At 54.2% G+C, this 21,560-nt stretch overlaps 6 protein-coding genes across 6 annotated transcripts; 2 read left to right on the forward strand and 4 right to left on the reverse strand.

Moving 5' to 3' along the window:
• Positions 1–278: 278 nt before the first annotated feature.
• On the forward strand, positions 279–1,247 carry COL26b_011344 (uncharacterized protein; the record flags this gene model as incomplete). The annotated part of the gene is made up of 2 exons (XM_053184015.1): positions 279–405; positions 466–1,247. 2 exons carry the CDS (start codon positions 279–281, stop codon positions 1,245–1,247), a joined length of 909 nt encoding a protein of 302 aa, XP_053032043.1.
• Positions 1,248–1,910: 663 nt separating this feature from the next.
• On the forward strand, positions 1,911–4,166 carry COL26b_011345 (uncharacterized protein; the record flags this gene model as incomplete). The annotated part of the gene is made up of 1 exon (XM_053184016.1): positions 1,911–4,166. The coding sequence occupies one exon, from the start codon at positions 1,911–1,913 to the stop codon at positions 4,164–4,166; it is 2,256 nt and encodes a 751-aa protein (XP_053032044.1).
• Positions 4,167–5,035: 869 nt separating this feature from the next.
• On the reverse strand, positions 5,036–9,021 carry COL26b_011346 (uncharacterized protein; the record flags this gene model as incomplete). The annotated part of the gene is made up of 4 exons (XM_053184017.1): positions 5,036–5,065; positions 5,122–8,691; positions 8,765–8,916; positions 8,997–9,021. The coding sequence occupies 4 exons, from the start codon at positions 9,019–9,021 to the stop codon at positions 5,036–5,038; spliced, it is 3,777 nt and encodes a 1,258-aa protein (XP_053032045.1).
• Positions 9,022–10,069: 1,048 nt separating this feature from the next.
• COL26b_011347 (uncharacterized protein) lies at positions 10,070–11,986 on the reverse strand (the record flags this gene model as incomplete). Its single annotated transcript, XM_053184018.1, has 7 exons — positions 10,070–10,298; positions 10,361–10,784; positions 10,841–11,371; positions 11,430–11,505; positions 11,568–11,594; positions 11,740–11,780; positions 11,962–11,986. The coding sequence occupies 7 exons, from the start codon at positions 11,984–11,986 to the stop codon at positions 10,070–10,072; spliced, it is 1,353 nt and encodes a 450-aa protein (XP_053032046.1).
• Positions 11,987–14,565: 2,579 nt separating this feature from the next.
• COL26b_011348 (uncharacterized protein) lies at positions 14,566–15,996 on the reverse strand (the record flags this gene model as incomplete). Its single annotated transcript, XM_053184019.1, has 2 exons — positions 14,566–15,096; positions 15,643–15,996. 2 exons carry the CDS (start codon positions 15,994–15,996, stop codon positions 14,566–14,568), a joined length of 885 nt encoding a protein of 294 aa, XP_053032047.1.
• Positions 15,997–16,917: 921 nt separating this feature from the next.
• CIA1 (Cytosolic iron-sulfur protein assembly protein) lies at positions 16,918–18,279 on the reverse strand (the record flags this gene model as incomplete). Its single annotated transcript, XM_053184020.1, has 1 exon — positions 16,918–18,279. One exon carries the CDS (start codon positions 18,277–18,279, stop codon positions 16,918–16,920), a length of 1,362 nt encoding a protein of 453 aa, XP_053032048.1.
• Positions 18,280–21,560: the final 3,281 nt, after the last annotated feature.

The raw sequence follows: 21,560 nt of genomic DNA on the forward strand, positions 1-21,560 counted from the left end.
CTAGAATATAGGAGTCTTGTTCATCTGTCCTCCGGTTGCCCAACGAGAACCATTCCAATTTTCTGCGTAAATACCGCGCGTGCTTCTCGTCAATGAAGCCCTTCTCGATTTTCTTGTCCATCATCGTGGGAATCGCATCGATTGTTCTCTTCAGACAAGGCTTACGCAACATTGCACTCGTTACCACCGAGACTTTCTTCAATCTGACGTCTTCCGCATTCAGAAGAGGAAACCAGACCCCAAAGCCACATATAGACCATCACCTGTACGCGAGCGATATGTCCATTCCTCGTGCAATTCGCAAGGTCTTCCTGGCCGTTGAACAAGCAGAAGGTGCCGGGGCTCGTGTCCGCCGCTCTATCGGGACTCCCCAGCTACGAAATTTCTCTCCATTTTTGATGCTTGGTGAGTAAGGTTTCCGCAACATAAAAAACAAGGAGAAAAAAACACATTGCTTATTGAAAGACCATTTCCGTATCTCCCCGGGGGCGGGCTTCCCCGACCACCCTCACAGAGGCCAGGAAACCATCACCTACCTGCTCCATGGCGGAGTCGACCACGAGGATTTTGCCGGCAACAAGGGCACCATTGAGACGGGCGACCTGCAATTCATGACAGCGGGTCGAGGCATAATGCATGCCGAGATGCCCAAACAGAACCCGGATGGCAGCGCCAATGTTGGCCTCCAGCTTTGGGTTGACCTGCCCAAGCATCTGAAGTCCTGCGAGCCGCGCTACCGCGACCTGCGCGCCAAAGAAATTCCCTCCGTCGACGTCGATGATGGTAAGGTCCACATCAAGATCATCTCCGGCCAGAGTCACGGCGTCGACTCGGTGCGCGATCTCGCCTACACGCCGGTCTGGATTCTGGACATCAACATCAAGCCTGGTGGCAAAGTCGCACAGCCTCTGCCCAAGGGTTGGAATGCCTTCGCGTACACGCTCGACGGACAGAGCATTTTCGGAACAGGAGCTCAGAAGCGTGTGGTCGACCAGTTCCACAATGTCGTGTTTGAGCTAGACGGGGAAGTGATCAATGTTGAGGTTGATGCGAGCGCAGAGAAGAACGCTCGCCTTGTGCTCATCGCTGGAACACCCCTTGATCAGGAGGTTGTTCAGTACGGACCATTTGTCCTCAGCTCTAAGGCCGAGGTTTACCAGGCCTTGATGGACTATCAGACTCATTCCAATGGTTTCGAGCGAGCCGAGGGCTGGCAGAGTGAGATTGGGAAGTCAATGATACAGTAACTAATCTTTCGGGTCCGTTTCCAGATTTGGCACTCGTGTTATGCAGTCACGCAATGCAGCGTATAGTCGGATGTTTCTCCGTCTAATCATGGTCAATTGGTTTCTAGACAATGTAAAATGATGATCTGGCAGATCGCAAGATAGATGCAAGACGAACAATCAGCAATTCTTAGTTGCATGATTAGTTGATTGAGGTCGACGACGACGAGAGTCCAGCTTCATGTGCACGGACCCTGATGCTTATTCCCTCCAGTCAGTCGGTACTCTGTACACCTTACCTACCTTACGTAGGCCCAAGCCCCTACGAACACTTATGTACTGCATAGTAGGGAGCGGAGTACCTGGAGCGTACTGACCCGGCCCACTTCCGCTGCGCAGCTACGTGCTCTACCTAGGTACAAGGTAAGGTAGCTCTCGCTCTCTTCCCCCCTTCCTACCTTAGGTGGCATCCATGTATGTACACGAAACCCAAGCTGCCGCGCGCAATGCCATGATTCTCGTACCCTACCGTCACCACGAAACGATTATGGGAGCAGCATAAACACCCGAGCCTCTTTCATCCGACTGCACGAACGATTGACTATCTGACCGATCGATTGACGACTATCAAGAGCCCCTATTGACCTGCCAACCTCAGTCAACTACCGACATAGTTCATTCACTATGGATGCGCCCGTGCCAAAGCTCACCGAGCTCCTCCGTCATCCCGATGACCTCGACAAGATCGCCGGCCTGAAGCAGGAATTTTCCCGAAAGAAGGCTGCTGTCGACTCACAACTCCGTGGCGGCCTTCGCGAGCAGCTGGAGACGACACAGTCAGGCATGACTGGCCTCACGGACGGGCAGAAGACGGTGCAGCAGATCAAGGAGGAGATGATCAAGATCGACCGCCTGTGTTCAGAGTCGCAGAACATGATCAAGGATTTCGCCAGCATCAACTTGGTGTCTCAGGCACATCGCAATTTCGGCGCTGTCGAGGCGATGCGCAAGAACCTGGAGACTTTCAACGAGCGTCTAGAGATCGTCGAGCGAATGTTGAGCGAGGATGAGAGCGACAAGGAGAACATGCCGAACCTCTTGCCGATACACTACGAGCTGACACAACTGAGGAATATCCGAGATGATGCCATGGAGCAAATTCAAAGAGCGGAGGACCCAAGTCTGGAGTCAACACTCGAGGACTACTTTCAGAGACTGGATACCATGATCGACTGGTTTGACGAGCATATCGGTATTCTAGCTCTGAACCTTATTAATTTGGTCGTTAATGACAATAATGGCCTGGTGGTACGTTTTGCTGTCGTGATTGAGGCGGAAGAGAAGAGCGATCAACGAGTGCTGGCACTGCAAGAAGCGTTGAGAGACCACAAGGAGATGGCGACAAGGTTCCAGAGTATAACCGACGGTGCAAAAAAGGTCCGAGGTTACAAGGACAAATTCACACAAGCCATCAAGATCAGTGTCGAAGGACAGTTCGCGGAGGCAAGAGGCGAATTCTTGGACGACCCTTCGGCACTTGATAAGATTCTCAAATGGTACTTCAACGACCTCAACGCCGTTAAAATGGGCATGGCCCCCTTGATGCCTAAGAAATGGAAGATTCTCAAGACCTATGGGGACATTTACCACCAAACAATGCACGACTTCTTGGTGGGAATGATCGATGACCAGGACTCTAGTTCTGCCAATACCTTGGAGATCATCAACTGGCCCGAAAAGTACTATAAAAAGATGAAGAAGCTGGGATTCAAGCAGGAGGACCTAGCGCCTCATGTCATCGACTCAAGAGAAACGGAACTGGTGCGCGACTTCCGCCAGCTCATCATCAAGTTCCTGGATGAATGGATCGAGCGAATATTCAATGCAGAGCTTAAGGACTTCGCCGAGCGCAATGTTGAAGGTTCTAACCTGGATCAGGATGAGTATGGCTACTTCCGAACCAAGAACCTCGTCGACATGTGGCGTATGCTGCGTGAGCAGATTGATGCTGCTGCCAACTCAAAGCGTATGGATGTTATTGAGGGAGTCATCGACGCCATGTTTCTGCGATTACGTGGCAGGCAGCAGTCGTGGCAGAAGATGCTCGACGAAGAGGCCATCAGGTACGAGACTGGGAAGATGCCTGAGCTCGAAGGATTCCAGCCACTTCAAGATTGGCTTGTGGCCACGGCAAACGACCAGATTGCCTGCGTTGACGACAATGAGGAAGAAGGCAGGCTAGCGTACCTGTCCAATTTCAAGCAAAAGTTTGAGCCCCTCGTATCGCCGGCGTACATGGAGCGCGCCGAGGGCGAAGTTGAGCTGCTACGGGATGGCTATGTGGATTTCAGCACGTGGTGCATCACCAAGTTTGTTCAGCTGATTTTCTCCGTCGACTTCAAGTTGGTCATGCCCGACTTCTTCACGCCCAAGTGGTACACAAGCACAGCCATGAAACAGATGGTGGTAACGTTTGAGGAATACGTCAACGACTATAGCCAAGTTCTGCACCACTCTCTTGTCGACATCTTCACAGAAATCTTCGCCGACGAGTTGCTCGTCCGCTACCTTACATCAGTTCGCAACAAAGGAGCCAAGTTTCGCCGCACCGATCCCTTCCAGGACAAGCTGTTCAACGACATTTCGACGGCATTCGAGTACTTTGGTGCCCTTCCTAATCCGGACGTCGGCAACTCCGTCAAGCAGACGTGGCGTGTTACCGAGTACTTTCTGCAACTGCTTACCGTCGAGAAGGACGCGCTCCCAGACACCTTTGAGGGCTTCAAGATGGCTTACTGGGATTTGCAGATGACGTGGGTGGAGGCAGCGCTGCGGTCGCGCGATGACTTTGAAAGGAGCATGCTCAACGCCGTCAAGGCACGAGCGGCGCAGATTGATGTGGTCAGGGGTCCAGAGACAATCATGAGCAAGGTCAAGTGATCAAGCCATGCCGGCTGCACGTAGTATCATTGTCAGGCAGGCAGAGCTGCGCTGAGGCGGCCGAGCAGGCTGATGAAAAGAGCGAAAAGAGATTGATACTGGGGATCCGGATCCTCGAGAGATGACGATGGAGCTGCTCAACGAGGGTTGGGTTAGACGATAATGAAAATCAAGACAACTGCTGCACTCGGCGAAGACGACGATCCAGAGTACGGCTGCTGGAGGTATTGGATGGGAAAATATGAGGTGGTTAGAAGATAAGATGCCTTTGCTTGCTAATGTATGGACACTTCGAAATGCTGCACACGGTCCCCTTTACAAAGGCGAACATGGGACGAAGAATACGGCCTTCACAGGACCATAAGTGATTGTAGCGAAGCTGGGTTTCTCTGAGTAGTAACTCAGCACTGACCCAAAGCTGTTGGGCTCAGTAGACTGGGGAGACTCTCTGATCTCACATGTAATTTGGCCCGCCATACCTAGACACATGAATGCTCGAGCTACGAGCAGTTCACACGTGGAACCTACCAGTCTTCAATATTATTTGTTTTGAGTCCAGACTCATGATGACAACACGCAAGCTTAGTAAAAAATCAAGAGGGCCGAGCATTGTGAGCTTTGAGTCAACCATGCATATCCTACATACATACATATATATTAGGTGCCGAGGTCCGACGTGCTCCGATCGTGAGACGCGAGGGACATGGCGGGAATGGAAGGTTAAGAACTGCCGAACACGAAGGTATCTCTTGTAGACCAAGTGAAAGGGGGGAGAAATATAATGCCTGCTGTTGTCGATTTAATGCCACTTTGCCTCCCATGAGGAAATCCAGTTGCGCTTTTGTGCCCTCAACACTTCTAGATCAGGTTTATGATTGGCTGGCAAGGAAGTTGGCGGCCTGTTAGAGAATTAGCAGCCGAAAGTTTCAAACGAGTTTCTGTGACTATGACATACCCTCTCCAGGTTGTAATCATACTTCTCGAGTGCGAGAAGGGAATCTTCTCTTGAGTAGCCCATGCTCGTGAGGTTCTTCAAGATGGGGTCGTCATGCTCCCCATCTCTGGTCAAAGCACGGCCAGGTGTAGGTCGGGAGTCTGAAGTCGCAGGAGGGACTTCTGCACCCTTGTCTGCGTTGGCGGCACTGGGAGAGTCCAGGCTAGCAAAAATGGCATCCCAGTCCTGCGCATCCGGCACCGTCGCACTCTTCGTGCCCGCACCGTTAGTGCTGCCAGTGGCAGCATTAGGGGACACAGCGCCAAAGTCGTAACTACTTTCGTGCCCAAAAGCAGTGGATTCTGTCTTGACCTGGCTTGGAGGGGGGCTGCTGTCGAAGACAGGGTTGAAGTCATCGAGACCAGATCTGGAGATTGTCTGGAAGTCATCATCGGCAGAGCCTTCCTTGGCATCCTCGAGACCCTCGAAATCATCATCGAGGTCATCAAAGGAGGACTGCGGCTTGGGTGCGGCGGATGGTTGTGCAGCGGAGGCGGCAGGAGCAGTCGTCTCAACAGCTTCCGCTTCCGATGTCACCGGGGCCTCCGGGAGTGTAGACGTATCAACGGGGGCGGCTTGGGGCTCGGCAGACGATGCAGTGGGCGCGGAGCTTTCACCCGTGGGAGCAGGAGCAACAGCAGTAGCCGTCGGTGGAGGGGACGTGGCACCCTTAGGATCATCGACCTTTTTGGCTTGAGGAGACGCTGGTGCGAAGTCGTCGTCGAAACCGCCACGCTCGCTTGCACTATCAGATTCGTCATCGTCGCGGTCAAGCTCAGAAATTGGAGGGAATTCAGAATCGAATGCCGAAAATGATTTGGCGCCGTCAGCACCAGGCTTGTCTGAGCTCTTATGCGCGTTTGTGAAGCTTGCAAAAGCATTGTCAAAGTCAGCCTTCGCCTTGTCCTGATCCATTGCGGCGAATGGGTCTGGGTTCGATGCGTCGACTGCACCGACTTCAGTTCCAGCTGTCGCGCCCTCGCCTGACGGCTGCGCACCACTTTGAGCCGCAGGCTCCTGTGGCTCAGCGTTGCTTGCGGTAGAAGTCGAGGCGGTGCTCTGTCCCGTTGTTGTAGGCTCGACGGGGAATGCTCCGGGCAATGAGGCCGCAGGGGGGGTGTCTCCAGACCCATCGGCACGAGAGGCAGGGGGTGACACGGCCCGAGAAGACGTAAGGGATTCGGAGGCCTCCGGGAACGGAAGGAAGCTCGAGCTAATCTGTCGTGATTCAGGCGGGGCGGGAGGTTCACTTGTGAGAGTAGCCTGGCGGCTGGCAATGGGTGATGTGGGGATAGGGGGATTTGAGTACGAGCCCAAGCTAGCAGTCGACGCCCCCGTGTGCTGGGGCTTGAATGATGGCGCAGGTGGTGGTGTGCTTGTCGATGTGGGAGGAGGGAACGCCGGGCCAAAGACATCGTCAAAAGACTTATCGCCGCTGAATGGCTTGGCTGGCGGCGGCGAGGTGAAGATACCCATAATGTCAGTACTTCCTGTTCTACGGAAAAAGGGATTGTTTCCGCTCGCGGTTGAGGGCGCAGGGCTTGCGACTTGAGCAGACGTTGCCACTGGGGAGCTGGTGTTGATTTGTCGAGACAAGTCCTCGTTGCTCCTGGAAAGATCAGCGACTTCTGACTGAAGCTTGTCGCGCTCACCCTCGTTCGTAATCAGTTGTTTCTTGTTTATAGCGACGAGTCCTTTCTGCTGTCGAGCTTCAGATTTGAGCTTCTCAATCTGAGGCTTCAGCTGGGCGATCTCAGCGTTGATGGCGCGGATCTTCTCCTTGAGATTGGCGTTCTCTTGCTGGTCAGCCTGGAATCCAGCCAAAACTTGCTGGTGCTGGTTCTGCAGGTCTCTGTAAGTCCCGTCCAGCGTCATACACTCGGCTTGGAGCTTCTTTGTTTCGTTTCTCGACGTGTTGAGCTGCACCTGCAACGCCTCCACGTCCTTTGCTTCTTTCTCGTACATTGTGCGAAGTTGAGCCAGCCGTTGCTCGAAATTCTTCTTCTGCGAATTGGCTTGGTTGAGATCATTCTGTGTGGAGGTACGCTGGCCCTGAACCTCCTGCATTTGCTTAGAAAGCGAGCCGACCTGATTTGACAGATTCGCCAATTCAGCAGTTTCATTCGTCAGCTTTTTGCTGACTTCAGGGTCACCATCGCCGAGAAGATCCTCAGCTGCGGACACAGCGGCGGGCTTGCCAGAATTCGAGTCTCCTGTAGGCTGCGCTGTGAGGCCGCGGCCAAAAGAAGAGGACGGCACAAAAGGCTTGAACTGGTTGCCAGTGGGAGAGGGCCGGATGGGGGAAGATGGGGCCAGAACTGCCGAACCAGACCCAAATGGGTCATTAGCTGTTGATCCGCCAGTTGAAAGGGCGACTTGAGCGGGTGCCGGAGCGGGCGGGGTGTCTAGGCCAAACAAGTCATCAAGGGCAGATTTCGGAGGAGCCGGGGCCGGCGCCGGCGCCGGCGCTGGGGCTGGTGGTTGGGGCTGGGCCTGAGGCGGCGCGTCAAATGGCGAGCCTGACGTTGTAGGTCGCGGCTGTGTTCGGAAGCTGGGAGGAATCAAGTTAGCAGGAAGCGCTGTTGGCAGAGCAGTCGAGCCATCTCGTCTGATCCTTTGCTGGCGGATCAGATACATCGCGACTGCAAAAGTATCCCGGTTCAGTCGACCCTCTGAGTTGATGTCTGAGAGATCCCAGATCTGGGCCAGTGCATCCTCTGGGAGATTGGATTGGCTTAGAAAGGGGACAGCCTCTTCGCCGGTGATGAAGCCCTTTTGAGACTTGTCAAGGTCATTGTAAAGTGCGTCAAATCGGGCCTTGTCAGCCGAAGTGATCAGCCAGTCGCTTCCCGGAGTACCAGTCGTCTGGGCAGTAATCGGTGGGCGTCCAAGAGGACTGCCTGCGCGAAACTGGGCCGAACCACTCATTTGCCGGGGGATTGCAGATATTGGTCCGGTGCCCGTAGGCGACTGACGAGGCGCGGCAGGTCCACGACGGGTCGCAGCTTCGTAGAGGGCGGCGGGAAGAATATTGGGAAGACCTCTTAGCGCGCCGGTCTTCATAGACGTGAGCAAATGCATAGCAATTACAAATTCTGTCAGAACCAAGGCCCCGCGCTGCTCGGTATCGGCCAACTGCCAGATTCTACCCAAAACCTCGTTCGGCAGGCCCGACTTTTCAAATATAGATTTGGCCTGGTCACCGGGAAGCAGGTTGCCAGCTTGAAGCGGCTGACGCTCGAACAAGCCGGCATACTGATTGACCTTCTCAGGGGTCAAAGGGGGGATTCGGATGGGGCCTCCTCCGGTGCCTTGCGCCTGAAGAGCAGCAGCGGCAGGGGGAGGAGTCGTAGATGTAAGAGGACCTGCGGGAGGGGGCAAGCCATCGAAGCGCGGTAGTGGTCCCTGCTGTAGGGCCAACTCTGGCGTCGGTTCTCTTCCAGCCTGGGCGTGACCAATGAGCCGCAGCACCAGACCGAAGCCGGCAGGAGTTAGGAAGCCTCGGTTTTCCTTGTCTGCGATCTGCCATATCTATCGTATGTGTCGTTAGCCACTTGCGCTGGATTCGGGCAGTAGCGAGCAGCAAGTATCAATCGTCCCTCACCTCTCCCAGTATTCTCGAATCGAGTCTTGTCTTCTCGAAGAACTTCACTGCCGTCTCTCCGGTGACAACACCGACGCTGTCCGAGTCAGCCTGGCGAAAGAGTTGACCGTACAGGCGCTTCTCTTCGGCGTTGAGATTTAAATTCGGCACAGCTGTTAGACAATTGTCGTCAGCATCTAGCTATCACTCATTGCCGCGCAACGCGCTGTCACCATCGAAAGAGTCCACTTACCCGCATCGACGCCGTCAGCAGACATGATGGCGGCGTGGAACTCCTGCCTCGGGGTGGTACTAGCAATCAAGACGGGCTGTTTCCAAGTGTATCTAGAGGTGATGGAAGTTGTTCGTTGGTTCAATACGGCGGCCTCCGGGGGGCTGGGGTGAAAGAAGCGTGAGTCTGACGATCGGGAAACTGCAGGTTAGATTTCACGGCAAGTAAAGTGTTGCTATTGAAATGGATGGACGGCAGGATCATACCTTGTACACAGATGATGGCCCGGATAGCCCTTTAGTCCCAAAGGATCAGCCTTGGAAGGAGAGGAGGTGGCTTGTGTTGATGCTGTTCGTGGACTGTGGACTGTGGACTGTGGACTGGCTGGGGGTTTAGTTTGGTTCAAAGGTCGTCGGGCTGGGAACTGGCAGGCCGTGCCACCTGCCTTACCTAGGTACCTACCTAACGGATACGCAAACAAGTACGTACCCAGGCCAGGCGTATTCAGCCACCTGTGTGAAGGTGTAATGAGCACACACATATGCCCCATAATAAAGCTCGGGCACTCCACGTCCTGTTGCAGCTCTGAGTCCAGTGTAAGGTAGGTAAGGTAGGTAGTTACCTACACTGGACAAAGAAGCACCTAAGGTACACAGAGGTACCTGCACCCGAGGTTGCTTGAACATCCGAAAGGCCCGCTCCGCTCTATCAGTTTCATTCCATTGAACTCGAATACATCCATCAGTTAAGATGATTAAATCTGGCTGGAAGAGACTCACTCTGCAGACCTTGCAGTGTGCAGCTTTATCTTTGAATATATATGCACAGTGGCACAACACACTCATGCACAATGCAGATCTGCGAAAGAAAAGGATGCTGACTGAGACCAGGTGTCACGTAGCCTGAGGAGCACAATTTATTTATCCTCGGTAGCATTAAAGTTGGCTATTCTTTTTCTCACTCTAACAACTGAAGTAAACACGCCACCGGCTCAACGGACTCATCAAGTGCAAAGACCCATGGCAACGGAGCCTGCACCCTGAGAAGAATGGAGGGCGACTTCTTCCGCATCCAAACGCCGCGATATACACATCTTAATACTCTGCCTCAAGGCCCTCCTCGCCTTCAAGAGAGTCGGCCGCAACCTCCTCATAATCACGCTCGAGGGCAGCAAGATCCTCACGAGCCTCAGAGAACTCGCCCTCCTCCATACCTTCACCAACGTACCAGTGGACGAAGGCACGCTTGGAGTACATGAGATCGAACTTAGTCGACAGGGCGGACCAGGCCTCCGCAATCGCAGTTGTGTTGGAGAGCATGCAGCTATTCGCATTGTCAGTAGACTGTTATACAGCTAGGCATGGAGGGATGAGGATGTGACTTACACAGCGCGGCTGACCTTGGCGAGGTCACCGTTGGGCACCATCTGAGGAGCCTGGTAGCAGATACCAAGCTTGAAACCAGTGGGGCACCAATCAACAAACTGGATGGTACGCTTGGTCTTGAGAGTAGCGACAGCTGCGTGGGCATCGTTGGGGACGACATCTCCACGGTACAGCAAGCAAGTTGCCATGTACTTGCCGTGACGGGGGTCGCACTTGACCATCTGGTTGTTGGGCTCGAAGCAAGACATGGTCATCTCCTGGACAGAGTTGGCCTCGTGGGCGGCCTTGGCGGCAGAGATCATGGGCGCGTAAGCGACCAAAGGGAAGTGGATGCGAGGGTAAGGCACAAGGTTGGTCTGGAACTCGTTCAAGTCGACGTTCAGGGAGCCATCGAAACGGAGGGAAGCGGTAATGGACGAGACAACTAAGTAAAAGTCAGATGCAAGCTCGCATATTGCACGATCGTATCTGAAGGCTTACCCTGGGCAATCAAGCGGTTGAGGTTCTCGTAGTTGGGGCGCTCAAGACCCAGGTTACGACGGCAAATGTCGTAGATGGCCTCGTTGTCGACCATGAAGGAGCAGTCGGAATGCTCGAGGGTGGTGTGGGTGGTGAGGATGGAGTTGTAAGGCTCGACGACAGAGGTGGCGGTCTGCGGGGCGGGGTAGACACAGAACTCGAGCTTGCTCTTCTTGCCGTAGTCGACGGACAGACGCTCCATCAGGAGAGCGCCGAAACCAGAGCCAGTACCACCACCGAAGGAGTGGAAGACGAGGAAGCCCTGCAGGCCAACGCAGTTGTCGGCAACGCGGCGGACCTTGTCGAGAACCTGATCGATAAGCTCCTTGCCAACGGTGTAATGGCCACGAGCGTAGTTGTTAGAGGCATCCTCCTTGCCGGTGATCATGTGCTCGGGGTGGAAGAGGCCGCGGTAGGGGCCGGTGCGGACCTCGTCGACGACGTTGGGCTCAAGATCGCAGTAGATGGCGCGGGGGACATACTTTCCCTGGCCTAGAAGATTTGGTCAGCACTCACAGCGGAGGCGAGAATACTTCAGGACGAAGCATACCAGTCTCGGAGAAGAAGGTGCTGAAGCCATGGTCGGGATCGGCCTGCTTACGCTCCTCGGTCAAGTATCCATCGGGCTGGAAAGGGCATCGGGTTAGCATTCTGTGGACTGGATAGGAGCGGCGGGTTGCCAACGTACCTGGATACCGTGCTCGAGACAGTAGAGCTGCAGAAGAAATCAAGGTCAGCCATCAGACGCATGAAGAAGCAGGTCATCATCAAGTATGGCCACTGATTGGGCCAGCAGAGCTTCGTACCGCGAGTTGACTCGGCGGCACGGCGGAACGGAATCAGCACAAGTCCAGACGTACCTCCCAGCAGGAGTTGGCAATCTGGCAACCAGCCTGACCGACTATAGGGAGACAAGTCAGCAACCGTGTGTTTTCAAGTAGCAGAATAAGGATGTTCGTGACAGGAGATATCAGCGACCGAAAGGCAGCTTGCGAAGGAAACGGAAGTGAGAATGCGGTGAAGACAGCCGACGCGTGGGGTCAGGGGAGATCAAAACAAAAAAAAAACAGGCGGCAACTTACCGTTGATGCTAATGACCTCACGCATGATTGCGGCGACGAGAGGAAAATGAGACAAGCGACTGAGAGTAGAGGTAGGGAGCAGGATCAGGAGCGTCGGGAGTGTCGAGCAAGCAGAAAAAAAAAAGTTGTTTTTGCAGCTATCGCGAGAGGATGTCGACAGGAGGTTGAAAAGGTTAGGTTAGGCCTGGCAAGTACAAGGGAAAGAGTAATAGGTTGTGCTAGGTGCCGGGCTCGTGCTCCTCGTTTTTGGTGGTGCTGCTGGAGTCCTCGACTGGGTTCCTCAGGTGGTCAAAGTCGGGGTGGGGTGGGATGGGAAATTTGGTGCGCAACAGGGGCCGTGCTACAGTTTTTGTTGATATGAGTCTCCCCGAATTGGTAAGCGCGTCTGTCCACGTCTCTCTCAGACAACCGTCCAAAGGACGACTGGCCAATGGCCGCATCGAGTCGCGGTCCTCCCGGGGCGTGGGGTCTTGCCCACTGGCCCCGTGGTGGAGATCTTCTGGCAGGTACAGGCCAGTCAGTGATTGGTTTGACAGGTGAGCAAGGGCCCTGGGCCGAAGCCCAGTACACCGCACTTCGCTGGGAAAGGCAACGCCGGTGACAATTCCTCTCCATAGTTTTCAACCTTCAGCTGCCTGAGGTAGCTTGACTGTGCACAGCTGCCTCATCTGAGGAGAAGTGCTTTACAAAAGCACAAGTGGTTTAACGCGTTCTAGATTGTTTACATGAGAACTAGGTAAGTAGGTACCTATCTGAGGTGTCTAGGTAGGAGCGAGCTGCGCTGTATAGGTAGAAGCAGAAGCAGCAGTTGTGCAAGCATAAAGGTAACAGGCAGGACGAGAGAGAGAGAGAGAGAGGACACGAAGGGCATGCACATACCTACGGAGAAAGAGAAACCCGTCGAAGATCCCCAGAGCCGAGGGACCAGCCATTCGGGCTTGCAAGATGAGGCACGCTGCATTCACTTCTGATATCAGATAAAGGCAGAGCAGGGGCACGGACATGGACGATAGCATCGCCAAATTGCGCTTTTTCCTGCCTGCCACCCTGCCTACTTACAACGTTTGGTAGGAAAGCTGCCTTAGATCGCAATACCATCATTTCATTCTAACGAGTCTGTCCCGGACGCCATTTCAGGCGCTCTCCCAGCTCGAAGTAGATCACGGGGCGCCGCAATAGACGTAAGTATCTCGCATCCATCAGTGTGAGGTACATGTCTGCACCGCGGTCGGCACACGGAACGGACAGTGGAAACGGACCCATCCGAGAACCGTCGCGGCGGCGGGGACAACATCCATCTTTCGTCACCTCCATGCATCCTTGTCTCCAACACCACATCGAGTAGGTTCGAAGGACAGACTTGCTGTTTACCATCGAACAAGATATATGCCACCTCTCTCCCTGATTTCTCTACCACGGGAATATTCCGACCGCAATCTGCTTCACCTCAGACCACAACCCCCCTCGGGCTCTGTGCCGCGCTTGTCACATGCGCCTCTCCCTACAGCATGGCCTTTCCATGGCCATTTTTTCCAACTTCGCTGGTGCGAATACCGAGAAGGTCATTTTCCAAGCGCCAGAGACTATCAATGTTCCGAATACATCGTCCAACCTCGGCGACCTCCGCCTAGACATGCTCACACCAGACCACTGGTCCAAGAGGATTGATCTGCCAGCTTCTTTCCCGGCCCCTGCGTCTCCCTTTGGGAGCCCAACCTGGTTGCTACTCAAGAACCTCACACAAGACCAGCGGTATGAGCTGAGAGTGTGCTGGGCGGCTACTGTAAGATGCTTCACACCCTGTTCATCATCATCTCACCATTGACGACCAAGTAGCAACCTACAGCTTTCACCCTCGATGTGTTTGAGCTGCCCGTTGTTTGGGACACCCCCGAGCTCATCTCTTCCCTTGCGAAATATGCCTCCTCTCGCATCGCAAACCGTGAGGCGGATAGCTCTTCGGCCTCGTACTCAACGCCCATGGAGCAAGAAACTTCCCTTTTGTTCCTCAGGATCTTGGCTGCGGCGGATTACTACACTGACAACGCCACGCTCATGGCCAATGTTGAACACGTTCGCGCCGACCTCATACTCGATCCATTTCTACTGAATGCTTTGCCGAGGTCACTACTTCCAACCGTCTTCTACATCAAGGGGGTGTCCATCATGGCCTGGCTTCTATCTAGGGTCATTCTGATTTGGATTCAGCCAGTACTTGCCTCTGAAGGCAAGCCTGAGAGGAAGAAAAATATTTAAGCACGAAACTACCGCATCTATCCCCCTCTCCATGCATTCATGTCTTGCTCAAAATGAAGGGAGTTCTAACGACAAACATCGACTGCCTACAAATCGGGACCGCACCAGTTTGCGTCACGGCCTCTAGACTCCTCCTCGCTCTCGTCTCGACATAGTTAGCCTCCCGAAGCGAGACGGTACAATTTCTGGCTGGCTTCTGTTTCTGGCTTGTCCAACAAACCTCCTAGCCTGACGAACTAGTGGAGCGAATAGCAAGAAGCGCCTTCCTTGACGTGAAAGGCATAAAATGCAGCCCCATGCCATGTCACACTCCTGTCTGGTCATTTAACAGTCCATTCCTCATGGCACTCAGTAGTGGGTGTTGTAGCCACCCTGCTGAGAAGAATTGCCAGCATACGAGGGTTGGCTGGGGTAGCCACCGGGCTGGGAGCCTTGGGGGGTCCCACCACCGTAGGTTGCCGGGTTGTATCCGCTGTACTGCTGTTGCTGTTGTTGGTTAGACTGAGCGGCGTAACTGGGTTGCTGGCCATATGATGAAGGGGGTCCGCCAGAAGGCGGAGGAGGGTACTGGTTATGAGATTGCTGAGGCGGCGCCCCATAAGCGGTGTTGTGATGCGTCTGGCCCTGGTTCGGCGTGGAGTACTGGTTAGGCGGTGGAGGAAATGACTGGTTGTGATTCTGGGCTTGAGTCGGCGGCGGAGGATACGACTGTTGGTTGTGACCCTGGTTGGAAGCGGGCGAGTGGTAGGAAGAGGCACCTGCCGGTGGGGATGAGTGCTGGGTATGCGTCGAGCCCGACGGCTGGTAAGAGGTAGGAGGAGCCTGGCCAGAGTAACCGCCGCCGCCAGAAGCGCTGTTGGAGTATCCGTAATCGTTGCTCTAGAAAGACAATCAGTAATGTCACATGGGCGTCTGCGCGTGCTCTAGAACCTACGCCGTGAGCTGGCTTATTACCACCAAACATATTGGCGACACCGCCCATGAGAGAACCTGCGAGACCTCCATGCTGCTGCTGGTGTCCCGTAGACTGGCTGCCGTGGTAGTTTTGCTGCTGTCCCTGATGGCCTTGCTGCCCCTGTTGCTGCTGCTGCTGTTGCGGTTTGTTGAGGAAACTGGAAGCCAGTGCACCTCCGAGTTTGCCCAGAGAGCTCTTTCCCCCACTACTAGTGTTGGCGTTGTTATTTCCATGACCTCCAATCCCACTGATTAGCTGACTTGCAAGCCCACCGAGAGGACTTGAAGAATTCCCATGGGAGCCTGATGAGTTGTTATGGCTGGAGTTCTTGCCAAGCAGCGCGTTCATAGCCATGCTCTGTGGACAGACGGCAGGTCAGCATGATGTGAGCAGAGAAACATAGCAACAAAGAAGACGCAAGGAGGCGAGCATAAGATCTTGAAGACGATAAGGACGACGGGCAGACGTACACCTAGGCCACGGTCGCCCGTCGGACCATCAAGACCTCTCGTGTTTGTATTGTCGGGTGGCATGGGAGGGTTGACGGGCTCCAGGGTGCCATCGGCGTGTCGCACGGTCTGGCTACCGTCGGGATGGGTGATGAGTTCGGGTTGAGGAACGCCGTAAGGATGATCAGAGGGTTGGGCAGGAGTTGCGCCTGTGGGAGCGGCGTCGGTCGGAACCTCCCATTGCGAGACACCGGTGGAAAGCTGCACGAAGTAATACTTCTTGCTTGAGCCATCCCACTGGGCGATCCAGCCAGCAGGGAGATGGGGCGGGGCAAACGTGGGGCCTTCGGTGCCCGGCGAGGTCGGACCTGCCATCAGAGAGTAAAACGGCGTCGTCTGGTCGTAGGCGGACGGAGGGTGATAGTATTCGGTGAGGCGGCGAGGATGGAGTGTTGAGGTTGTCGAGGGTCGAGAGAAAGTGGTGTTGGGTGCAAAGGACGGCGGGGACGGTTGGAGGGTGGACGCGGGTGAGGTGCTGTGCGGTGCGTTGCAGCCAGGTACGTTCTTTAGGTACCTGTTCGTGCGGTGTTGAAGTGGAAGGTAATTAGGTATGGATGGATATTGGCTGCACGTATTGGCTCTGCAATTGGATGGCCCCGGGAGCTTAGCAAGTAACGTAGGTAGGTAGGTATCTCACCTACCTTACCTCAAGGTAGGACCCAGGTCCAGATTTTGAATTGAAGCCGACGGGAGTGTCCAGATTCTTGGTAAGGTGCTCTGTATATTACCTAGCACGCCTAGGTAGGTAGGTAGGAAGGAGAAGAATTGGACAAGAGCCGCCTGAAGTTACTGCAGTCAGAATAACAGACGTGCTGAAGAAGACCCTGTTTCACTGTCTGTGTGCCAATTTGAAGGGCTGGTGACGACAGCTTTTAGCACTGCCCCAACCAAGTTGCTGACCATGTTGCTGAACTGCACGCTTGCGCTGCCACGCCGCCTTGCGCCCTTATGTCCACCCGGCCTTCATCTCAGCACCTTATCCGACAACGCGACCCAGAGGTTTCAAGTGTTTCTGTCCAGTGACAGGGGATCAGGACCAGGACGGGACAGGACGGGACAGGACGGGAGGCGGCCTCAAACACCTCGGCCAATGGATGTTCCGCTTAGCCACAGCCTGGGCCCTGTTGCCGCATCATGTTGTGGCTTGGCAAGTGTCAACATCATCTGCAACTTGTAAGTCATCATGTTCAGACTCAGACTGTGGATCTGATCCCTATGCATTATATTGTTTGGCTTTCAGATGGACTTCATTTCCGAGCAAATGACCTGCCAGGGACGCACCATGCCCTCATCACCAGTTGTGACAAGCATCTCCTCCGTCCCTTTTCTCTCTGATCCTGCGTCGTACCTCTTGCACCAGGTAATATGGTTGATCTCGTATGGACCGTGAGCGTTCGGTACCGTCGCTTCCACCCTCCACCTCCCTGATTGACCCGGTCGCTCGCTGGCTTTCTCAGGTGCTTCTTCGTCGTCGTTTCCCATTCCGACCCTTGTATCATCATACTCCCGGTACACGGCAATGACACCGTCACTGCCAGTGCTGGCCATCAATCCTGTATCGGCACTCCAGGTCACCGAGTAGATGTCCCTCGTATGCGCCTTTGGAAGGATGGCGTCGCAACCCCACTCCTCGCGAAGCGACCTTCGCATGGTGTTGGGAATGCCCCCAAGTCCTGGACGGAAACCCGAACCTACACTCGCCCCGTCCTCCTCGTCCTCCTCTTGTAGACTCCATAACCGTATGGTCTGGTCCGCCGAATAGGTCATCAGCCTCGGGAATCCATTGTCCGCACGCGGCTTCTGTTCCCACTGCACACCCCAAATGGTGCCGTCATGGCCCTCCAGTACCGCCACACAAACCCATTCTCCATCGCCATCTTCGCGCCATATCCGGACCGTGTTGTCGTAACTCGCGCTCGCAAGAACATCAGCGCTGTACCTTCTACGCGAGTTTCTCCCGGGCACATCGGGACACCATGCGATGCCCTTCATATCTCCGTTATGTTCGTTGAGCACGGCAACCGTCTCCCACTCGTCATCCCCTTCGGAAGCGCCCACATCTTCCCATATCCACACAGTCTGGTCTCTGCTACACGTGGCGAGGTAGGCGCCTGAAGGCGCAAATGAGACCCCCTTGATCTCCGAATCATGACCTTCCAGCACCAGGGTGAACTCCCAGTCCTTGTCCCCATCATCGTCGCTGTTTCCATTGCTGTTGGCTCGCTGCGACGAATTAAGGTCGATCTCGAGGGAATCGCTGGCAGTGTCGTGGCCGGAAAAAGGTAGCTCGCCATCCCATCGCCACAGGCCAGCAGTAGAATCGAAGCTGCCGGTGACTAGGCAGAGCTGTTGAGGTGGGAGATTGGGCTTCCAGGCAACTGAACGAACGGAGCGTGTGTGGCCGCCGGAGAGGCTGCTGTGCGAGGACAGCGAGGATAGCGAGTAGATTGTGACCGATTTAGAGTGGGCGGTCGCAATTAGAGGCAGCGTCGGGTGCGGCACCGAGCACCATGCGCGTTCGTAGAGATCAGGCTTGAAGGGCGGGAGCGGACTGATGCGGATCGCCAAAGATGGCGGCACATCCGTTGACGCGGGCATTGTTATGGGGGTTGTCGCAGCGAAGGCGGTGTCGCACAACTGACTGTGCGGACGGAACAATCGGCTGCTCAAGATTCACACAAAATTTCTGTATCTACCCACAGTAGAGACTGTTGTTTGCTTTGCAATGCCGGTTGCGAGAGTGGACGCGGCAGTGCTGACGGCGCAGATAAGTATGGGTAAGAGCGCAGGACATCTGGTGATGCAACTAGATGCCCCACCATGCCCTGTAGCATGCGCAATGTTTTCACAGTACAGATAGCAGAGTAGTGAATTCTACCCCGCGGTCGGTGCGTCGCTGGGATTCACTACACTCCACCCGGTCAGGTTATGAGGTGACGGGAGTCCCGTTCTTCCTTTAGGTCGGGCCGTATCGCTACTACAACGGGCAATCTTTCTTCCAGCAACCTTTAATCTCCAATAAAGCCCTATACCGCCTATGGATCGCCGTCAGCCGGAGTTGCCGGCCCCACATCGACATTTGCCGCCATACCGTACACAATATTGATTCAGCAATGGAAAGAAAAAAGGAGAGAGGCACCAAGACATTCTTCCAATATGCAGTTTCATGAGGGAAGCAGTGGATTTCAGAAGCAGGACGGGACACTCCGTGCAGGTGCACAAACTGTTGCGGGTGGGGGTTGATCCTGGTGCGTTTGGAAAGCGAAGCCATAACTTGAAGCAGAAGGGGAAGTTCAACCACCATCTCAATTTACATCGGTGGAGACAATTTGAGATGTTACACGCATATTCCATTGCCAACCATCGACCCCCGAACCAAACTCTCCGCTCATCGTTCAGATGGTGACTGGGCCGATGCTATTCCGGTGGCATAGTCGAACCCGGCGGAGAACCATGACCAAGAACTGTGATATGTTGCCATCAGCCAAGTAAATGCAATTCTTTTGCAATCGAAGGAGTGGCTGGCCACGATTTAATATCACCTACGTGATCTTTTTTTTTCCTTTCCTTCTCTTGCAGTAAAAGCTGTCACGTTCGCGGCTGCTATCCGTCGGGGTTCATAGGAAATAATGAACGCCTTCACCGCCAGCGTGTTATATTGTCTAGTAGGTGAAAAAACTGCCGCAGCATGGTTCCTACAACATGAACAGACCGAGACTTCAGGTTGCCCGACTCATTCTGCGCATTGCTCGCTGATCTAATGGACGACGGAACCATGCCTTGGCTTCGGGACCCGATGTCGTCAAAGACCGCATGTTGCATGTAGGGTCAGAAAAAGCGGCATTGTCCGACTCAACTGAGAACCAGTCGTTCCGTATCCCCAGCCGTGTCGGGCATTTCTTCATTTATGGAGGACCTCCGTTAGCTCCCACCTGAGCAAACATGGTTTAAAGGTCACTTAGGAGGGGCCTTCAGCCCAGCCTAGAGACAAATGCTCGAGTTCAACCTAGCAAAACTGACCCCACATGCGTGTGGTTTCTGCAGCCGGTGGCTGTCACTTGTCGGATGACGATCTGGAAAGCAAAGTCGTATGAGAAGTCGTCTGTATGCAAAGAATCGCCTTGAGACCATCATCGCCTGCGCCGTTGGTTGGCGCCGGGCTTCCGTTAGCTCAGGGGCTGAAAATTCTCCAGAGCTAGCGTAGCGGTGCCTACAGATGCTGACTTCACATCGTGGCAACGGGGGCTCGAGATGAACGAGTGAAAACCAATGCAACATTAGCTGCTTGCAGCATTAACTCGCATTGCTCAAATGTGGCTAGCCACAGCTGCCATCTCACCTATGAGATCGCCGCAGACTTTTCGCCCGCACCGGCGAGGAAACAGCAATAACACTATGTGGCACGCAAAAGTTACGTCGCAGCTTTTGGTGCACCCCCAAAACAAATCATTGAGAAGTGTGGCGCGAGGTTGAATAGATCCCCTCAGGTTTAAAGAACGGATTAATGAGAACCACGCGGCAGAGAACAGACCGACCGTCTTTTGAACCACCCATCAAATTATTAGCGTAGCATGAGAAAGGAAGCATGAATGACTGACAGACAATGAGTAATTGACTAAATTCGATTCGGTTTATGCAGGAGGTCTTCCCACAGCTTTACATTGCAAGAATCATCATGGTAGCAATCGCGGCGGTGATCTATTCGATGAGCTGTGTGATGTGCCGAGGATTCTCCTTGCTCAGGTGAAATAGCCAGCATGTTGTATGATATATCCTAATGAGAGCTCCTAGCCCAGGTTGGCAGCCAGACTGGAGCAAAACAGGGAATGGAGGCCACATATGACAGTGGAACACAGCCGAAGATCCTGCCGGCTATCATATTATTGGGGTCGCCGTACTTGTGTGATGACGGGTGAGGGCCCAGCAGCCGAGACATTGGGACAACCAAGCCATTTGAGCGACATTGTGCTTGGTGATACACAACATAATTCTTGTTTCTTCCAAACCCTTACTTCTGCATCCCCCCGCCTCCTTTCCCCGGCTCATGACGAAACTAAACCTCAATCGCCCTTGGTGAATACGAGTTGAATTGGCTGGATCGTGATGGCTCACGAATGAACTCAGCGACGGGCCCACGTCACCGCTGCGTCGTGAGTGTCCGGTGCGTTAGGACACTGCACTGATAAAGGTTGCCGAGTAAACGAGACGAGCTGGCATATGCCATGCAACTGCAACTTTCGGAGGAACGTGTAGTGGTAGCGGGGTGACGGGGCTTTCATCCCTTTCCCTAGAAGAGCAGGGACTAGACGGCCGAGTCAGGCCGAGCTAGAAGTCAGCAATGCGGCAGTAATCCGCGAGCATCTGGTGTTTCCCAAGACCAGGTTCGAGTCCATGATTGGCGAAACCTGTGAGAGGCTCCCGAGCAGGATATGCCGCCAACTAGTTGTAGGCTGAATGCTTTGGCGGAACTCGGATACCTCACAGGCACCTCGGCAGCCCTGTGCGCAGCTTGTAGGATGTAGCTAGCCAAGTGTGCATCCAAGGCGCTCACTAGCGTCTTGTTGGCGCATGACTTGCACCAATTCGCATCTGTGTATCACCAGAAAATAGATATTGTCTTCGGACCGGTCACCGAGATCTCTGTCGAAGCCCGCACGAAGGTGTTCCATGGCGGAAATGGAAGAATTAGAGTTCAGCATCCTGGCTGGTCGTGAGAGAGGGAAAGATTTGAGGGTGTCGTAGAAAGACATAGGAATTTTGGCCCCACCTTGGCTTGATGTATGAAACGATGCGATCGAAACTAGTCACATTGACATATTCGTAATCTTTTGGTGGCCGTCACAATTCCACATGCTCGCAAGGTTCAACGTGCAGCTGAA

The sequence above is a fragment of the Colletotrichum chrysophilum genome (assembly GCF_026319265.1).
Source record: "Colletotrichum chrysophilum strain AFK26 chromosome Unknown scaffold_137, whole genome shotgun sequence".
In the NCBI taxonomy this organism is placed as follows: Eukaryota; Fungi; Ascomycota; class Sordariomycetes; order Glomerellales; family Glomerellaceae; genus Colletotrichum; species Colletotrichum chrysophilum.